This window comes from Crotalus tigris, unplaced genomic scaffold (genome assembly GCF_016545835.1).
Source record: "Crotalus tigris isolate CLP2741 ecotype Arizona unplaced genomic scaffold, ASM1654583v1 scf7180000021363.294534, whole genome shotgun sequence".
Lineage (NCBI taxonomy): Eukaryota > Metazoa > Chordata > Lepidosauria > Squamata > Viperidae > Crotalus > Crotalus tigris.
Window position 1 is genome coordinate 155940 of NW_024098473.1, and position 20734 is coordinate 176673.

Consider the following 20734-nt stretch of genomic DNA (forward strand, 5'->3'; position numbering starts at 1 on the left):
TTTCATCAGGAAAATATGAAATTATATTAGAAAGGAAATAAACATCTTTAAAAATCCTCTAAGATGTCTATTTTATACAGATGTAATTATTTTAACTCTCCTAAGAAAAAATGCTGAAAGAGAATATACAGCTTTTAAAGTGATATTTTTTATGCCATGGAACTCCCCCCCCCCAAAAAAAAAGAAGAAAAAGAAAAAGCAAGCTGAGAAGAAAGAAATAAAGACTTAAAAACAAAACTGAGAGATATGGGGAAATTGTGAATGATTAGATAACAGCTATAAGTAAACTATCATTAGCAAATTATTTAAAATAAGGCAAAATACTAAAATATTGTTCTTACTACATTTTTATTGTTATGCAATGATCGTCAATTTATTTCTGCAGAAATTTTGTAACAATATGCTATATGAAACTGGCCACAGGATTTCATCTGTTACCTAAACTGTGACATTTCATTTAAATATAATAAAACACATTGTCTCACCTATCAATTTCCTCACTGACATTTTCACTTCCTTGTTCCGTAGGCTATAAATGATTGGGTTGAGAGTTGGTGTTAAGATAGTGTATAGAATTCCCACAAGCTGGTCTTTTTCCATTGAGTAGCTGGAAATAGGACGAATATATGTAAAGATGCTAGAACCATAGAAGAGAATCACGATGGTGAGGTGTGATGCACAAGTAGAAATGGTTTTGTGAAGATGTCTTTTCTGTTGGTTGCTCAAAATGGCATGAAGGATGAAAGCATAAGAAACTAGCGTAAAGAAGAAAGGGCTTAGGCCTATGAAAACACCCACAGTGTGTAGTGCAAGTTCATTGACTGATGTGTCAGAGCATGAGATACTTAACAACGGAGGAATATCACAGAAAAAGTGACTAATTCCATTTGACCCACAGAAGGACAGTCGGAATGTGAGTACAGTATGAAGACAAGCATTAAGAAAACCACAAGCCCAGGAAATCCCAGCTAGCTGCAGACATATATGTTTATTCATGAATCTAGTATATCCTAATGGACAACATATAGCAAAATAACGGTCCAGAGCCATGGAGGCTAAGAGGAATGCCTCAGTGCCTACCAACGCTATGAGACAATATAATTGTGCAGCACAGCCCATCAAGGAAATGCGTGGACATTCCACCCAGAGATCTGCTAACATTTTGGGCACAGTCACAGAGATGTAGCATCTCTAACATCTCTTGGCAATCTCTCTAACAATGAGAGATTGCCAAGAAAGAAATACATGGGACTATGGAGAGATTGATTTAGCACAACTACAATGATCATGAGTGAGTTTCCCACAAAACAAATAATATACATAATAAGAAAAAGGAGGAAGAGGAAACTCTTCCCTTGTTTAATATTCATACCTCCCAAGAGTATAAACTCCATAACAAATGTTTGATTTTTAGCACATGTTGAAATCATGATCTATAAACAGACTACCATGAATAAAAATGATATTAAAAACTATATGTTGTACAGTTTTTATGCTTGATCCAATAATTGCCTTTTGTCCTGATTGTTCCTATACACATAAAGTAAGCATTTTTGTATTTCAGGAGGATTCCAGCATTTAATATTCAATTAGCAACACTTCACTGTCTTGATTACCATTCTAATTTTTTCTTTCATGGCTTTCAATCCTGTTTTGATCTCCTAAATTAATTAAAAGAAAAAAGTCATACAGTACACAATCCTAAATAAATTCTGAGCTATTTTATCAAGGTTCCAATTTTCCCAGTTTCTTTTTCCAGGCACAGTTATGATTTGTGATCACACCTTAAAAGCTACTTATTTTTATCATGATTTGGAGAATATAACTTAATGGCCAAGCTGCATTTTAATTAAATGAAAGATTGCAAATAATATCTTCATTTATCTATTAATTTTATATCTTTACCCAAGTGGAAATTCTGTCTATGGTTTTATTATGGCAATACATAGTATAATTGATTAGGCATGCCAGGTGCATATGCAGTAGGTTAATATGTATAGTAGCAGCTTTTCCTCTGCAGGTAATAGTAACTTGAGAAACTCCTCTCAACTCTGGTATAAAGGAAAGGAATAATCTTGTTCCTGTATGTCGCAGTCCTGATAACTTTTCCAAGAGTTTCTATCTCTAAAAAAGCAAAACAAAACAAACAAGCAAACAAAAAACAGCTAAGTCAGTATTTCATGCATATTAAATAAGAATAAGCATTTAATGTAATACATAGTATGACACATGTATTACTCAGTCCCCAAATTTTCAAATATTCTATGAAAGTTATCCACACTCTTGATTCATCAGAGGGAAGTGATTCAAGTTCCATATGTCACTTAATGAATAGGAAATATGGCTCATTCCTAAAATAAATTAAAAATAGAATTTTTTATATATCTGCTACTTATTTAAATCATTCAAATCTGCTTACAGATTTGTATCAATTGCAGTGATGCATTTAGAGAGAAATGCATTTCTTATCAAGGAAGCTGTTCTACCTATTAAAACTTTGAAACAAAAAAATAACATATTTCATACCAGTTTTATATATATATATATATATATATATATATATATATATATATATATATATATATATATATCTCTTCCCACTTTGAAACCAACATTTGATTTGCTTACCTTTTGTAAGGCACAGCCTTGGATTTGTTTTCCACACTATATCTAATCATGGTGACTCTAAGGCTATTGAATCATGGGAATATTATTGATCAACAGGATTATTTAATCAGATTGAGGATTCATTCTAGATGATCAAGGCAGATAAATTCATAAAAAAATGAACATGGACAAAAGCCTTGCAAATTATCAAATTGATTGAGACCTATCCAATCTTGTCAGATAATTTGTTTACAGAACATCAGAAGCCTCATGTGGTACTTATAGATATAGAGCTAAATTTCTCTTAAATTCATTCAATTCTCAGAATCTGATGATCAGCACTTTAGGATATCTTAAAATAAATGTCTCATAGATACCAAATGTCTAGTAACAAATTCTTATTTCTGTAGATGGCTAACCATTATTGGAAGTTACATTCATAGTTTCCAATCAAATCTGAAATGGCAATGAATGATTTAATGAGTCATGTTTTACATTTATACTTAAGAGTTATTCATTACAAGAGTAATAACTTTTTTCTCAGGAATTGTTTCATTCCCAGATGATTGTTAATTTAGGAATGCATTTCTCCCCAGAGACAATCTTGTAAATATGGAAAATAGTAACAGTTAAACAAAAAAATTACCTGTAAAGGGCCATATAACCACAATTACTTTTTCCAAATAGAAGATGATACAATCTTATTTTAAATACAGATTGAATAAAATTTGCAGGAATTATGAAATGGGAATTGTCCTTTAAAATAGCCATCAAAAACAAGAATAAACAAGAATAGTTGCAATACCAGAGATTGTCATCAAACTATATGCTGTTTCTGTGCTATACCTAGGCCTGAAAACACTGGTCATAATCTTCTGCTTCTAGCCTCTTTTAAGTAGTATCTTATCTACCTTATCATTTTCTTAAATGAGAGAGTTGGAGGAGGAATGGAGCATCATGTAAGCTGTTAGCAGGAAGTCTCATAAGCTCCTGGAATCCAGTTTTTATTTATTTTTAAATGGCAATAGGTACTGTTATATTTTAATAGCTGTAAATTGTTGAGAAAAAGAAAAAGAAGAAGAAAACAATCAAGTAAGAGTGGAGGAAGGATTATAAACTCCTTGAGTAATCTGTCTGAGTAAGATGGGCAAAAGGAAACACTAGCAATGGAGTCAGCCTTGGACAACAACCCTCTTCCAAGTCTGCTGAAATGGAGGGATTTCTGTTATCCAAGGAAGCTGCAAGTAAACCAGTTCTTATTTTAATTTGTATTTCTCCAATAGATTTGAGATGCTTGAATGCGGTCTTCAAACAGAAATAATGCAACAGCTGTTGGAATTCTTTGTTAACATAAAGTATGACCTTTTTGAGTGGCCTAATCACCCCCACCCCATTCCCAGTTTCTTTATCTTCTCTCCAACCTCTCTGCCTTAATTCAACTTTAAGAAGAAGAAAGCAAAGCTATGCAGAAACAGGAACTGAAGAGGCTGTTTGCACAGAATTTTTCAAATAATACTATGGCCTAGAGCAGGGGTCGGCAACTTTAAACATTCAAAGAGCCACTTGGACCCATTTCCCAGAGAAAAGAAAACACTGGGAGCCGCAAAATGTGAAAGCTTGCGTGCAGGGGTTGGAAGCTTGATTGAAGAGTTTAATTAAAAAGAAATAGAGGCTGCTGTGCATGAGTTCTCTCTCTCTCTTCCTCCCTCCCTCCCTCTCCCTCTCTCCCTCTCTCTGTCTTCCTCTCTCTCTCCCTCTCTCTGATCTTCTGCTCACCTGGCAAGCTGGCTTCATGCTGTTCTCTGACAAGCTGACACACATTCTTATTGGGCTGGCTTTCTCCTGCAACTTACATTGTTGCAATATAAAATTGAAGATATCTAGGATGTTGTTCCTTTTTTTTACCTTTTCCTTCTTTCACAAGAATGTTTTGTTTCTTAAAACCTGAACCGTCTTAAAGATTTATATAGAGATCTTTATTTCTATTAACTGTTCAATCTATACAACTCCCATCTTTATATTTTCAGAAACCAAATTCAACAATTTTGTTTAATTTCTTCAAAATTAAGTATAATAATGCCCAACTGACATAGGATCAGTAGCATTAATACCTTTTATTTAGGAATTTGTCTAGGAATGAATAATGGGAAATGATGTAACCAAGTAAAATGGCTTGAAACAAATACAATAAGAGCTTTCTATGTTATATTTTCAAATATAAGCTTTTATCCTCAATTCATTGTGTTGTGTGTTACATCTCTTCATAAATTTTCTTTGAGTTGATTTTATTATATAGTTGCAAGAGAGGAGTATCACAAACAATATTAAAATAGCAAGTCTTCAATATCTTTGCTTATTAGATTTTGAAATACATTTTCTTCAAACAGAACAAAAGAAAACAAAATGGCTGATACATTAAAATTAATTAATGACAGTAATATCAAACAATATAATATGGACATTTAAGAAGATGTATGCAATCAATTTGTTCCCTAAATTACAATTTTGGATAATCAAATAATGAGGACAAATGCCAAAAAAAAAAAAAAAAAAAAAAATGGAAAGATTCACCATGCTTCTCAAACACAACCATTCTTCCTAGCATTTATACAATTTAGGAACTATTGAATGAATTAAATCAGATATAACTTTCTTTTGGAAGCTATCAGCAGTATGTCATAAAACAGAAGATTTTATCTGAAAAACAATTAAACGCTTTGGATGAATACATAACTGAAAGAAAGAGGACTTGCAGCATAACTCATCTCATTTGCCACGTGTTGGTGGATCACATATTTTGTACAAAACTTATTTTGTTCATCTTCTTCCCTATACTGTACCAGTTGAATAAACCTGATTTAAATTAATTGAATTGGATCCTAACTGCCATGGACCAGTTTCCTCAGGTGCATCAATTTCTTCAGAGCCAGTTTCACTTCCTTGTTCCGTAAACTGTAGATTATGGGATTGAGTGTGGGGGTCAAAATATTATATAAAACTCCTACAATCTGATATGAATTGGTAGATGTGGGATTGAAATATGTGAAGATAGCAGAACCATAAAACAGAATCACAACTAGAATGTGAGATACACAAGTAGAAATGGCTTTGTGATGCCGCCCTTTGTGATCATTGCTCATAATAGCATGAAGGATGAACACATAAGAGACCAATGTAAAAAAGAAAGGAGTAAGACCTATAAATATGCCTATTGTGAAAATGGCAAGTTTATTAAATAATACATCAGAGCATGAGATACTCAATAAAGGAGGGATGTCACAGAAAAAGTGACTAATCCTATTAGACTGGCAGAAAGACAAATGGAATGTGAGTGCTGTATGGAGAGAAGAATTTAGAAAACCACAAACCCAAGATATGGTAGCTAACTGGAGACAGGTGTATTTATTCATAAGCCTAGTATAGACCAAAGGGCGGCATATAGCAAAGTAGCGGTCAAGAGCCATGAAGGCAAGTAGGAATCCTTCAGTGCCCATTAAAGCAATAAGGAAATAAAGCTGCGCTACACAATCTGCCAAAGAAATGATGGGACATTGCAGCCAAAGACTTGCAAACATTTTTGGTACAGTCACAGAGATATAACAAATATCCAAAAAAGAAAGATTGCCAAGGAAAAAGTACATGGGTGTGTGGAGAGATTGATTTAACATAGTTACAGTAATTATGAATGAATTCCCTGAAATACAGATAATATACATAATAAGAAAAAGGATGGCAAAGAAGTTCCTTCCATGTGTAATATTTAAAATTCCCAGTAATATGAATTCTGTAACAGACGTTTGATTCCCAGTTTTGGATAAGAACATGATGTTTATACTGGATATGGAGGGAGAAAAAAAGAAGAGTTAGTATCTTATCACGTATGTGTTTAATTATGGCTCCAGCTCCATGTTCACTGCAGAAACTCTTCTCCCTATGTATTACCATTATACCCAATTATTTTGAATCCTCAATTTCTCCGACTAAATACTACATTTTTTAGTTTTGCATTTCAACACTCTCTTCAAATTTCATTCATTCATCCATACTACCTTCATGGCCAGAGTTTTTAAGCTGCTTTTCCCATTTCCCAATAATAACAGGAGAGTTTTGCCTAGTTTTGAATCAGAATATTTCAGATTTAATTAAATTATTTCAAATTAAAATTTTACCTTTTCATTATCATTTTCAGATTCAGTCATTATCAGATTCAAGTCATTACTGGATTCAGCTTCACAATATTTTTAATATTAATTGCATCATGTATATAATTTGGCCTAGAAACCCACTTTTTTTTTTAGTTAAGAAATGCAAAAAAGACTATTGCTTTATACAAAAATATAGTTATGCTACAATCTACGTAGCATTTGGTCTATATAATTAAAAGAAATCTGTTAAGGAAACTTTTGGATCATTCCTATAAGAAGATTATCTTTTTTATCATTAAGAACTTTGCCCCTAATGCAAGTCCACTTTCTTTTATCAACAAATACATTATGACTTATGTGTTTTTCATCAGCTTTTTTTAAATTTAATTTACCATAAGACATTTCTGAGAGAATTTATAAATTTCTGTTTGGAATATTCTTGTAGAAGAAATTTCAATGGACCACAATTTCTTTATCCTCACATACACAATTTATATAAAAATTGTGTATGTGAGGATAAAGAAATTGTGGTCCACTGAAAATGTTACAGAAACTTAAAGTTGAAAATGACCATAGAAGTCACCTGTATTCAGTTCCTTGCTCAATGCAGGATCCATTATACATCTCTGATAGATGACATCTCATTGACAAACTTTGTACAGTCAGGAAACTTTTCCTGAAGTTCAGTCTGAACTTCCTATTTAATATATTTCAGTGAGTGGAAGGTTTTGCTTAATAAATTTCACATTACTAAAATGTGAAGAAATGCTGGTGGGGATAATGGAGTATAAATCAGAGAATACCAGGAGACTCTATAGTGAGGTGGTTACAAAAGTATAGATTGCTTTAAAATACTAAAAATTAAAATAAAATAACATCTCTGACAAAAAAAATATTAACCAAACTTAAAACAGACTTGCCTGTTCATTTGATTTGGATATTGCTTATAATAGTATTCATCTGATTTCTCTTTAAGTTATTTTTTTCTTCTCTAATTCTCAGAACTATGTACTGCATTTCTTCCATTTTATTGTGAAATAAGTTAGACATCTAATATTATTCTCTGTTTAAAACATCAAACATAGATATATTAAACCTATTCACTTCTACTAAGTATTTACTTTGCAGAAGAAACATTACTCTTTCTTCTTTTTAAGCAATATACTATGATAAAGCAAAGCAAAATATTTTCATTTATGCCAATGGATGCCTGAGGAGATCTAATTGATAAGGAGTAAAATTAATCAAGGATAAAACAATAATGCATTACTGAAACAATATAATGAAAGAAAAATACATCTATAGATGACAAGTAGAACTAATTTGTAGCAGGAAAAGCTTTTACCATTTACACTCAAGCCTTTCAGTAGATGAGATGCTTGCTTGCCTCACAAAATTTTGAGAAGGAAATATAACAGAATAACAGTGTAAGAAAGTTGTGTTTGGTCTAATAGAACATAGTACTGGTAAAGTAATATATTAACTAGTGAAATGACTTTATGGCATTTAAAATACAGGTTTCTCCCACAGGTTTCAGTTCCACAGACCTACTACTCCCCATTGGGCTTTGTGTTTTTCACAGTTCTCTCAGGAATCCAGATCTCTGTGAGACACATTCTGAATTTTGGTTGTGGTTTTTCTCCAAGCTTTTTAAATATAATTTCTGAATGTTTCATTACTAAACTAGGTAATATCATCAGCAGGATTTTCTTGTCCTATTCTCCTTATCTCATAAGCATCTTGTGTGCTGGTGTGGTCAGTTGGTCATGCGGTTGTTTGTTCATTAGAAGCTATATTTGAATTCTGAGCATCTGATTGGTTCCCTTGTTGATTGGCCCTTCAAATGGTCTGGTTTCTTACATACTGATATGTTGGATCTAGATCAACATGCTTGTTAATTGCTCCTTTGATGGAATATTTCTAGATATATCTAGATCCAACTCTGGCATCTCCTGGTATAGCAAATCAATCAGCTATACACTTTGGTTCTCTACAACTGCGATATCTGGCATGTTGTGTTCCAAATGGTGATCTGCCGTATTCAAAAGTCCCACAAGATCTTCACCCTCTCATTCTCAACAATTTTTTACAACCTATGTTCCCATGACTTTTCAGACACAGGCAAGTCGTATTTTTTACACAATGCCCAGTGGATTAATTTAGCAACTCGGTCATGTCTAGCTTTGTAGTCAGTTTGCGCAATTTTGCTGCACTCACACAAGTTAGATGTGAAACAGTTTCAACTTTGTCATTGCAAAGTCAGCAATTTGGATTGTAAGTGGATTTTTGTATCTTCACTTTCATGGCATTAGTTTGTAGTGCTTGTTCTTGAGCAGCCAGTATTAAGCCTTCCATTTCTTTCTTGATGGTTCCCATCTTAAGTCATGGCCAGGTCAAGTTGTTATCACATTTTCCTTCAATGTTTTTCAAATGTTGTCCATTCAAAGCTTTGGTTTTCCATCTATTTAATCTGTCATCCAGCCATTTTTCCTTATATTGTGCCTTTGTTTCTGTTATTTTTATAATGTTCTCTGTTTTCACAGCCTGCAGCAGTTTTTCTGTACTTTGATTCACATAGTCATTCAAACTTCGTTTTTCTTCTTCTACAGTTTGGTGGATTTGCAATAGTCCTTTGCCCCCTATTTTTCTTGGCAGGTACAGCCTGTCGATGTCACTTCCTGGATATAGAGTGTGGTGCATATTCAAAAGTTTATGTGTTTTCCGGTCTAGATTTTCCAGTTCAGCCAAAGTCTAGTTGATCATTCTGGCTGGGTAGCATATCACTGGGACTGCTCATGTATTAATGGCATTATTATTATTATTATTATTATTATTATTGTTGTTGTTGTTGTTGTTGTTGTTAATTGTATTTTTCTTGTTTTAGTACTTTTAAGCTGCCCAGGATTAGAAGTTGAGTGTTACATAAGTTTGATAAATGAATAATTATTTCACATTCCTATTCTAAGGATATGAAGATAAATACAAATCTTCAGGTCCAAAATTAACCATTGGAATTATTGAGATGTACTATAACCCTGTTAGCTTCCTTCCATTGGAGACTACTGTGATGGAAGTAACAAAGAAATGTTACTTTGTCTCCTTGCAGCATGCTTTAACAGAAGTAGACACAATGGTAATTATGTTGCTTCCTCTTATGGAGAGATGTTAGAATTATGAAGCACAATGAGATATTATTCCTGGTATAATATGAAATCATATTGGTTATAAAAATATTTGATAGAGCTGGATAAATTGGCTAGTTTAGTTTTCTTTTTTATTTCTGTAAAGCCAAATCATACAGACCTCAAGGTATTGTTTTGCTTAAAGCTACACTTTAAGTAATTTTTTTCAGTAAAAATCTTCTTAAATGTGACCTAGACAAAATTGTTATTAATCAGGCTATTGACAATGTAAATGTTCTCTTTTTCTAAAAAAATAATAAAAATATTATCACTGTCTGCCTTTCATATCCCACTCTCCCTTCCATCCATTCTGGATAGTAATTTATGTAATTGATAAACTCCACACCATGTAATCAATCAATATGCAACAGATATAGTGAAACAACACAGTATGATGAGCCAGCATGATCATAAGATATTAATGTTACACTGAAAATGTAAATGGAGAGACTTGGCAAAGAAACAATATCATTGTTTTATTTCTTCCTGTGCCATCATCCATCCTGTATATATCTTTTGTTTGTGCTTTGTCTTTTACCAACCTTATTAGACTCTTTTAAGTTACCTTTCACTAAGGAAGATGATATTGTTTGGGGCCATGTTATCTATGGAAACATTTTCATCCTATTACATTAAATCAGGGGTAAGCAACCTCTGCTCTTTTATGACTCATGGACTTCAACTCCCAGAATTCCTGAATCAGGAATTCTGGGAATTGAAGTCCATGAGTCATAAAAGAGCTGAGGTTGGCTACCCCTGCATTAGACCATGTCACCTGTGAGGCAGGGATGGTATATTGTGGACCATGTGAGATGAAGAATTCTGATTAGCAAGGTCCAAGAAAAGAGTTTCCTCTGCCATTGCCTCCATCCTTGGAACATTCGCTCCCCAGAGGTGAGACAGGCAGCAATTTTGGAAAGATGTAAAAATATGCTTGGAACCCACAGAAGAGAATGCAGCTACTGATTAGCACCCAGAAAGCTTTTCTCCCCATCTTTTTATTACTATTTAATATTACTTTATAATCTATCCTTGCTTTTTAAATTATAAATTTTAAAACAAGAATTTCATGTTTTAATATTTTTTTTTATTTCTTCACCTCCCGGAGTCCCCTGGTAAGGGAGATGGGCAGTTTCAAAAATTTGATAAATAAATATATAAAATAAAAATAAATTTAAAGACAGTTGTCATCATTTATTATTCATCATTTATTATCATTTTATTTATATACAAGATAAAATATGCAGAGTAGTATGAAAATATATTTCTTCTTACTTTTGGCAAATTAAAATTGAAACCTGCTTTTTCACTTAGAAAATGATTTTTGATATTTAAAGCTGAATTCAGAAAACTACGTATTTTCCTCCTCCTCCCTCCTCTCCTGTTTCCCTCTTCCTTTTTTTAATGAGAAAACATACTCTAAATATGCCTCATTAATTTTAACTTCAGTAGTCAATATGCTATGAAGTATTCACTATATTTGCTACTAAGAATACAACTGTATGTTGGTCTACTCAGAAAGAGGGCCTATAGCAGTGATGGTTAACCTTTTAGAGACTGAGTGCCCCAAAACTGGTCCCGTACCCACTCCATCCCCCCTGCCTGACCCTGCTCTGCCCCCCATCCCCCACCCCACCTGCCCACAGGACCACTCATCGCCTCCAGGGCCCGCCACAGAATGCCCAGGCAGCCCAGCAGCACTATGGTGGGCCACACCCTCTGCCTGAACTCTGCAGAATTAACTGCATGATGGGGTGTGCTGGCAGAGTCTTGTCTATGCTGCCTGGCTACCATGTCCTTGGCTACGCTGCTCCGTGAGCAACTCTCCTTCAGGGGGGCTGCTGGAGAGGAGGGGGTCATGATGGGAGGCAAGGCTGGGGCAACGGCAAATGTGCTCACAGAGAGGACTTCGAGTGCCACCTCTGGCACCCGTGCCATAGGTTCGCCACCACTGGCCTATAGAATAGCAATAGTTATTTCTAGATTGGGTGATTACAAAATTGCAAATAGAACACAGTTTTCGTTCCTTTTGTATAACTTAATGTTTTTCAGAATACTTGTTCAGGACTATAGTCTTCCAATCTTTTACATACATTTTTTTAAGAGCTTGTTTAACTTCTTTATTCCTAAGCCTATATATCATGGGATTCAAAAGTGGAGTGATAACACAGTAGAACATAGCAACCAACTGGTCCATGTTGAAGGAGAAATTTCGGGTGGGCCTGACATAGATGAACATCATGGTTCCATAAAAGATACCAACCACTGTTAAATGGGAGGCAAAGGTAGAAAAGGCCTTTTTACATCCATCTGAAGAATGAATATTCAGAACAGCAATCAAGATGGCAGCATAAGAAATTGCAGTTAATGTGAATGATCCAACAAGAATGAAAGAACAGATGAAAAAACTCAACATTTCATTGAGTTGGGTCTGATTACAAACTAGCCTGAGCAATGGCAATATATCAGAGAAAAAATGATCTACAATATTGCTTCCACAATAGCTGAGCTGTGATATTAGAAAAAACTGGTATTAGTGGTAGGACCAAACGAGTAATCCAAGACCAAATGCAGAATTGAGTACAGACAATATTATTTATAATTCTATTATATCTCAGAGGAAAATGTATAGTCACATATCTATCATAAGCCATTGCAGCCAGAAGGAGGCACTCAATGCCACCAAAAGCATGGAAAAATATATCTGAGTAAGACAACAGTTGAAATATATAACATTCTTTTCTCTAATGAGGTCAGCCAATATGGTTGGGACTGTAACTGTAGTAAAACAGATCTCTAGAAAGGAAAAGTTTCTCAAGAAGAAGTACATTGGGGTGCTGAGAGAATGCTCACAACTAGTGATGACGACTATGACTGTGTTTCCTATTATTGTTAATGTGTACATGATTAGAATGAGTACAAATATGGAATTCTGGTCTTTTGCAGGCTGGAGAATCCTGTGATAACAAACTCAGTCACTGTAGTATAATTGGAAAGTTCCATCTTAGGATTGCTGCTGCTTCTGTGGAAACAATTTCTTTTTTAAAAAAGTGTGAATGGTTTTTCATTTTTTCTAATACTATGATAGTTCATAAGATGTTTATACCAGAAGAAATAGAATCAAAAGCTATATAACCAGTGAAATAGTTCAAGGATAAAATGAAACAAAAGACATAGGCATACATGGCATTACATCTCCTCCTCCTCCTCCTCCTCCTCCTCCTCCTCCTCCTCCTTCTTCTTCTTCCATGTCTAGATGAAACTTTTAACTGCCAAAATGAAACTACCTTCTTGGCTTTGTTGTTGGCCAAAAATAAGTCATTATGGGTACATGTTTCTGATAATAGCTGACTTACCAGTAGATGGACCAGGTTCTGTGTCTCTCCACATTCACATAGCATGTTGTTATCTGCTAAGAGCCTTCACTGAAGCATATTGGTTTTCGTCTTAACCTATTTGTATAACCTATACATCATTGCTTATATATGTCATTTAAAATATTTAAAGAAAAAAAAATCAAGGAGCAAACAAAGCATTGCTATATTTTATTCTAAAAATTTATTGTTCTAACTATTAGGACATTTTTTCTTAGATTGCTTCTCTCCTTGATTAGTTTCCATCCGTTGCTTCTTGTCCTACTCTCAGGGGCTTTGAAGAATACTTCTCTCTTCTTTGTGGCAACCCCAACATATTGGAACACTGCTATCATGTCCTAGTCCTTCTCTTCATTAAACTAGACATATGTCAGAATCCAATTATATTTCATTTCTAGCTACCTACTCTGAAAAAAACCCATTTCTTACTCTCTCTGGATTCTGTCATACTACAAAAGGGGAGGAGGATAAGCAAGGGGGGTTTATGACTCTCACTTCCTTCATTAAACTACAAAGTGACTGGATGTTGATTCTCATCAAGAGGACTGACCATAACAATATGGCCATCACCTTTCATCTACTCTCTCTTTCTGAAGTCTCCCTTTTGCCGGCAGTGAGGGAAAAGTGGGGGGAACACCTGGGATCTGGAAAAAGAGAGGATGAGTGATCATTGCCCAAAAGAACTGTGGGGTGGGGGCTGCTTGGAAACACTTAAAACATTGAAGGATGGAGATAATTCCCCAGATCCTGTCTAGCATGCCTGCAATCATTTTCTCTTAATAAAGATGCCTATTGGAAGAGATATTCCAAGAGTTCTGTCTTCTTAAGATGTAAAATGAGGTGGGTCCTTACACATACCCAATTCCAGCAACCATTTTTATATGTTTTAGCCTCCAGTCCCCTAATCATCTTTGTTGCTCTTCTCTGTACTCTTTCTAGAGTTTCAACATCTTTTTTTACATTGTGGTGACCAAAGCTGGATGCAATATTCCAAGTGTGGCCTTACCAAGGCATTGCAAAGTGATATTAACACTTCATATGATCTTGATTCTATCCCTCAGTTACTGCAGCCTAGCATTGTGTTCACTTTTTTGGCAATTGCAACACACTGCTGGCTCATATTTAAGTGATTGTCCACTAGGAGATTCATTCAACTTAATTTTATAATGTGATTCCTAATTTTAGGAAGGCTAAGGAGTTCCTTGATTCAAGGAATTATTTGGTGAACAACATAAACTCCTATGGGGTAATATAACTACATAAAAGGAATGCAGTCAAGTACATCAATCTACAAACTAATTGTTCATGTATCCATTTATATCTAGAGACTACTAAAACTCTTGTGTCTGTAATTTTCAATTGGGTGAAACATAGGGCAACAATTTTTGAACCAGATAGCTGAAATGGGTAAGCTTGCAGAATATATTCAAAATCCAGGATCCATGAGTCTTGTGGGATTGAAATTTGGCAAATTTGTAGCTTCAGTACTTCCATGTCACCACAGCCTGGAGATCAGGGAACCCTGACATAAACTGGTCCCACTTTAGCCATGCCATGCTGGTAGATCAATTCCCCCCATCAGCCCTTGGAGGGCAGGCAGAGATGGTCAAGTGAACAAGAAGGCACAAATTTCTCCTACTTTCACTGCTTTTTTTGCCCTTGATAATTTAGCTTTTATGTTTAGATAAGGAAATATCTTTGAAATGGTGACCTATTATAGAGTTGCACAGATAATAGTAAAATGACAGCCTACAAATTAATCAAAAATGGAAAAAAAATCAAAAGATAGCAGAGTTACCAGATACACTACAAAGAAAGTTTGGTTTGTATATCCCAAATACAGAATATATAAATTAATGGTAAAACATACTTGTGTATACTTATATGTATGTGTACGTGTATCATTCATTCATTTGTTCATTTGTTTGTTCATTCATTCAATCAATCAATCAATTTATATAGACACCTACTCAACCGTGAGTCTGGGGGCTTACAATTCTATATTTCTATATTTCTAAAATAGTTAAAACAACTTAAAATACATTAAAACAATAAAAACATACACAAAATAAATAAGTATAAACAGTACCCAGGATGATTAATCAACTAATAGTAAACCCAAGTAACAGATCTCTTTATATATTCTGAGGCCTAGACCCAGGTAGATAGCCAAGTTTTTAAAGGTTCGTGAAAAGTAAACAGGGTTGGAACCATTCTGAGAGGAGAATATTCCATAAGGCAGGGACTGCAACAGTTGGTACTCTTTGGCTGATGGGAACTGCAGCATGCTCAATCTGTTGAATCTGATCAGATGGGTAACAACTTTTGATAAAAGACAATCCCTTAGCTAACCCAGTCCCAAGCCATGTAGAAGCCCCCTCTGCATGTGACCTCCTACGGACCAAGAGATCTGCCAGGATCTGCCCAAATAGAGGCATGTCCTCAGAGTCAGGAAGAAAATGTACCACCAAGTTCAGCACATTATGTATTTGCTGATAAAATAATATCCACATTTTTATTAGCCATTGTGCGACAGATGTTATTACTCAGAAGAAGCAGACACCTTCTGGACTCACACAAAAAGTTGGAAAACCCAGCTTCCCATCTGCATGCCCCTTAAAAACAGTTGAACTTAGCAGGTGATGCCTACCACAGTAAAAAAGCAAAATAATCCTTATTCTATCATCAAAGGCCGGTGGGCTTCCCTAGGAGTTATTGCATGCTTTAGTAGCATATTTCATAATAGCAGTGTCAGATTAATGGAGTGAAGAGGAGATGAAGAAACAAAATATGAGTGCAGGTAAATAAATAAAAGTTTCATTGAAACATATGTTCACTATTTATTAGGTTGCACAGAAATTTCCCACACAAAAGTCTGCACATAAATGTAAAAAGTTTTGTTCTCCTACCAGTTATCATGATCATCCTCATCAATATCACTATTCTTATGAATGGTCACACAAATTCATTTGTTACTTTAGGATGTCATACAATTACAGATTCTGAGAAACCCTGTTGTATACTACTTATGTATATGCTTCATAAGTTGATATAGGGACAAGGTTTTAGGGGAAAAATATCTTCTAATACATATTGTCTGATTTAATATTTTTCACTAAGTGTAAGCCTACTAAACTTTACAAATTAATTTCCCTTGTCTTGAATTCAACCAATATATTCCACATATGCCAAACTAGATGTCTTTAAATACATTTCCAAAATAATACATTTGTTTCTCAATTAAATTCTCACGGAATGGTCAATTAATCCAACATTAAACCAGTTTACAAAGAAGAAGGGATCAAGGGTTTATAGCCCATTAGTTTTTTTATTATTTCCTTCACTTCTCTATTTTTCAGGCTGTAGATAAAGGGGTTCAGCATTGGTGTTGAAATCTTGTATTGAATAGAAAAGAATTCATCCACAATAAGTGAGGAGGCTGAGCTGGGCCTCATGTTTCTAAAGCAGGCTGTGCCATAATACAAAACCACAACAATAAGGTGAGAACTACAGGTAGAGAAAGTTTTCCTTTTTGCTTCTTCTGAATTCAACTTGAGGATAGTTGAAATGATATGAATGTAGGAGACAAAAATGATAATCAATGAAAAACTTGCAACAAAACTACCTGATATCAGAAATGCCATCCAATTGGAGGATGTTTCTGTGCAGGATAATGCAAGTACAGATGGAAATTCACAGCTGAAATCCTTGATAAAATTTGGTCCACAGAAATCTAGCTTCAAAATAGGTAATATATTTACAAAAGCACATAAGAAGCCAACTGCCCATGCTCCACCCACCAGCCACTTACAAAATGATTTATTCATAATTTGTATATAATGGAGGGGCTTGCAAATGGCAGCATATCGGTCATAAGCCATTGCAGCAAGGACACAATCTTCAGTGCCTCCTGTAAGAAAGACAATGAATATCTGAATAAAGCAGTCAGAATATGAAATATTCTTTTTTGCCCAGAAAATCACCAGCAGCTTGGGCACAATAACAGAAGATAAACACATGTCAAGAAAAGCCAGATGAGCTAGAAAAAAATACATGGGGTTGGGGAGATAATTTGTTACTACCATAATCATAACATTTCCCAATAAAGTCAAAGCATACATCAGGAAAAATGCCAAGAAAAGGAAAATATTGACTGGATAAATGTATGAAAATCCCAAAAGGACAAAAAAAGTGACTGTGGTGTTCTGATTTTCCATTTCCTTTCACACACTGTAGAAACTTCAAAACAAGAAGAGAAAATAACATTTCCATTACATAATACAATGCATTGCACAATTAGATGGGTGGGGAAAGAATATCAGGGGAAAAATATGAGAGAAACTTTAACACAGTATATGAGGGGCAACACATTCTCTATTTTCAGACATATACAAAAGGGAGAGACAAAAATACTCATTTATCCTTAAGATACTTTTTTTTGAAATTGCATTACTTTCAAAATGTGTATTAGTTGGGATCTGTGAGAGAAAAAATAGAGAAGTATTCATCCACAATAACTGAGGAGGCTGATATATGTAAACTAGGGAGTGTCGTAACATAAATCCACAACTATAAGGTGAGAACTGCAAATAGGAAAAATTTTCCCCTTTGTATCTGCTGAGTTCAACTTCAGGATAGCTGAGCTGAAATGGAAGTAGCAGACTAGGATAATAATCAATGTAGAATTTGCATCAAAACTACCAGATATTATGAATATGATGCAATTAGGAATGTTTATGTGCAGGATAAGGCAAGTGGAGATTGGAATTCAGAACTGAAAACACTTGATAAAAGTTTGTCAAAGCTGATTAATCATTTGAACAGCAATATGCACATGAAATTTCAACATATACAGATTTTTTGGATATATATTTTTCAGCAATGCAGTTTCAAAATTTATTTATTTTGACCACTAAAGACCACAACAATACAATGTTATTGGAGGAAAGATTTTAGGGTTGCTGGTCACTTTTTCCATGTACGGTCAGGAAATTGTTCCTTGTAATGATAATATGAGAGAGAGAGAGAGAGAGAGAGAGAGAGAGAGAGAGAGAGAGAGAGAGAGAGACTGAAATACATCAGTAATTTTAATAAATTTAGCTCTATAACCAGAAGGTAAGAATGAAAATACATTCTACCATTAACTTTATTTGGCACAAAAATTCTGTATTTCATTCCCAGGGAATTTATGACAGAATAAACACTAACAAAAACTTAGTCAGCTAATTTCAATGTGTAGCAAAATAAACTACAGAAGTCAAAGAAAATAATAATAAAAAATCCTATTTCAATATTCCCTATACTATATCCCCAACAAGTGTCCTTTACAAAAGCTCCCACACTTTGATGAAGAATTAAGAGAATTTTCAATAAAACCTATTTAGAGGGCATTGTATTGTGAAAAACTGCTCTACAGTTATAACTCTGTGGAATATTTAACCATGTCTTATCTTTGCTATCTGAACAATTCCCTGAAAATTACACAGAATGAATTATATGGGATCCTGCTTTGACCAGTTCAGAGAAGTAAAGACAAAGAGCGATCAATTTATTTTAATACAACACTTTGTCAGGTTTTTTTTTCTTTTTAAGAAAGAAACATCCTTCCTTTTCTTAGAAAACTTACCTATTCTTCTAGAAACTCCTGGCAAGCAATCTACACTGAGGTCAAATTGATAATCTGTAAAGATTTTATAATTTTAAAGTGCTGCATCTCTTCTTGATTGCCAAAGATCTGTGACTGCTCATTTGATATGCATATATATCTTTGATGTTTTTAATGTCAAGTTTCCTCTGGGACAAATGGTGCCATATACCATACAGATCACAGAATTAAAATATGTACAGGAGTAACATTTGAATTTATTTCCTTTCCTTGTTATGTTTCCATGTAGAGCATCCAGGCTGATAAATTCCTAATAGTCTCCAGAGCCTTTGACTTATGCACATTAAGGGTGCATACACTGTTGAGATCACAACTCCTGTTCTTTTTTGGGGATTACTGGAAAGTCTGGCTTTGCTAATTCTTTTTTTTTTTTCCCTTTATAACATTTCCTATTCTAGCTCTCAAATAAATGAGGCCAGCATGTCTCTCCACTAGTTTTATCAGCAATCATATGAATTTTGATTGATTGATGATTCATCCATCCATCCATCCATCCATCCATCCATCCATCCATCCATTCATTCATTCAGTTTATATAGCTGCCCAATACAACCAAGGGACTTTGAGTTGCTTACTATTCTAAAGTTGTAAGTCAATTGACAGACCTTCCCTTTCAGATACATATATTTCAGTGGAATACAATTTTGACGACAATACATTTAAGGAGACTGTTAGTCAAAGGGATTCCATTGGATGCTCCAGAAAGTGTATTAAGATATAGCAGGACATTTTGTTCTCACACAAATGGAAGTGTAAATTAGACACTTTTCAAAATGAATTCCAAACAGAAGATGTCAGCAAAAAGATTCTTATTGCATTTCTTAATCTCTATTATTTACGCAATGTGCTGGAACCTCTGAGGTGTTATTTGTTGTAGTACAATCCTGTAAACTTGTGGAATAGTCCAGGAATCTCTCTTCTATCTAAAAGAAATGTAGACATTTTTTTGCATAATAATTGCTATTTTCGGAGAAATGAGTTTGACTATAAACCAGGAGCTCGTGGAAATGATTCTCTTCAAATTCCTTCCTCAACAACCCCCCAAAGAACCTCAATATGATTAAAATTTAATGTGACCTTTATATATGCCAATGTGCTTGACTCTGCCTACTACTTTTTAAATCAAACACAGATTTATTTATAGATTGTTCACCTAGTTGCTCCTTGCTTGTCTCCTTTTTATTTTTTTTAAAAAATCATTTTTAGAATTGTCAGGTGCTAATGTTTCTAGGAGTGTAAGGTTAGGGAGTTCTTACTGCATGACAATTACAGTAATATGACAATTACAGTGATAAGATTACAAAAGCTGTGTGGTAACATCCTGAGATCTAGTGTAGTGATATCCTGAGTTCTGTGTTGCAACTTCCTGGGTGGTTGGCTGTGTTGTAACATCCTGAGCTTTAGCGTTGTAACCTCCTGAGTTCTGTGATGTGATGTCCGGAGCAGAAGGCTGTGATGTAACATGCTGGGCTTTGGTTTGGCTCCATGTTTGCGGTCTAGCTCTGTGTTCATGGTGTATGTCCGTTTGCTTTGTGTGGGGGTCGAAGGAGGTGCAGCAGCTGGTAAATTCATCATGGTTTGGCTTCTGGATGGTAGTTGCATTTCGTCTGAGGGATGGGTTTGGGCTTGGGTTTTGGTCTGGTGAGGGTGAATGATGGTGGCGTACTGTGTTGTTCTGGGTCTGGAGTCAGTTTTCGTGGCTAGGACTCGTTTGTTGATTAGGGCTAGTTTCCAGATGTCTGTTAGGTGGGAGGTATCATC

At 34.7% G+C, this 20734-nt stretch overlaps 2 protein-coding genes and 2 pseudogenes across 6 annotated transcripts; all 4 read right to left on the reverse strand.

The window, feature by feature from the left end:
* Nucleotides 1–331: 331 nt before the first annotated feature.
* LOC120296607 lies at nucleotides 332–3056 on the reverse strand (annotated as a pseudogene).
* Nucleotides 3057–4772: 1716 nt separating this feature from the next.
* On the reverse strand, nucleotides 4773–8201 carry LOC120296615 (olfactory receptor 5V1-like). Of its 3 annotated transcripts, XM_039318437.1 has the most exons (3): nucleotides 8098–8113; nucleotides 7336–7449; nucleotides 4773–6441 (listed from the first exon to the last, which is right to left on the reverse strand). In XM_039318437.1, the coding sequence occupies exons 2-3, from the start codon at nucleotides 7395–7397 to the stop codon at nucleotides 5487–5489; spliced, it is 1017 nt and encodes a 338-aa protein (XP_039174371.1). In that variant the 5' UTR covers nucleotides 7398–7449; nucleotides 8098–8113; the 3' UTR covers nucleotides 4773–5486. The 3 variants fall into 3 exon arrangements, 2 of the variants coding, with proteins under 2 accessions (XP_039174371.1, XP_039174372.1); XM_039318438.1 differs by lacking the exon at nucleotides 7336–7449 and having other exon boundaries at nucleotides 8098–8187; XR_005553533.1 differs by lacking the exons at nucleotides 4773–6441; nucleotides 7336–7449 and adding an exon at nucleotides 7476–7815 and having other exon boundaries at nucleotides 8098–8201.
* Nucleotides 8202–11972: 3771 nt separating this feature from the next.
* Nucleotides 11973–12937, reverse strand: LOC120320415 (annotated as a pseudogene).
* Nucleotides 12938–15916: 2979 nt separating this feature from the next.
* On the reverse strand, nucleotides 15917–19126 carry LOC120296602 (olfactory receptor 5V1-like). 3 transcript variants are annotated; one of them, XM_039318413.1, is made up of 2 exons: nucleotides 18935–19126; nucleotides 15917–17547 (listed from the first exon to the last, which is right to left on the reverse strand). In XM_039318413.1, exon 2 carries the CDS (start codon nucleotides 17523–17525, stop codon nucleotides 16593–16595), a length of 933 nt encoding a protein of 310 aa, XP_039174347.1. In that variant the 5' UTR covers nucleotides 17526–17547; nucleotides 18935–19126; the 3' UTR covers nucleotides 15917–16592. The 3 variants fall into 3 exon arrangements, with proteins under 3 accessions (XP_039174347.1, XP_039174346.1, XP_039174348.1); XM_039318412.1 differs by having other exon boundaries at nucleotides 15917–18306; XM_039318414.1 differs by having other exon boundaries at nucleotides 15919–17218.
* Nucleotides 19127–20734: the final 1608 nt, after the last annotated feature.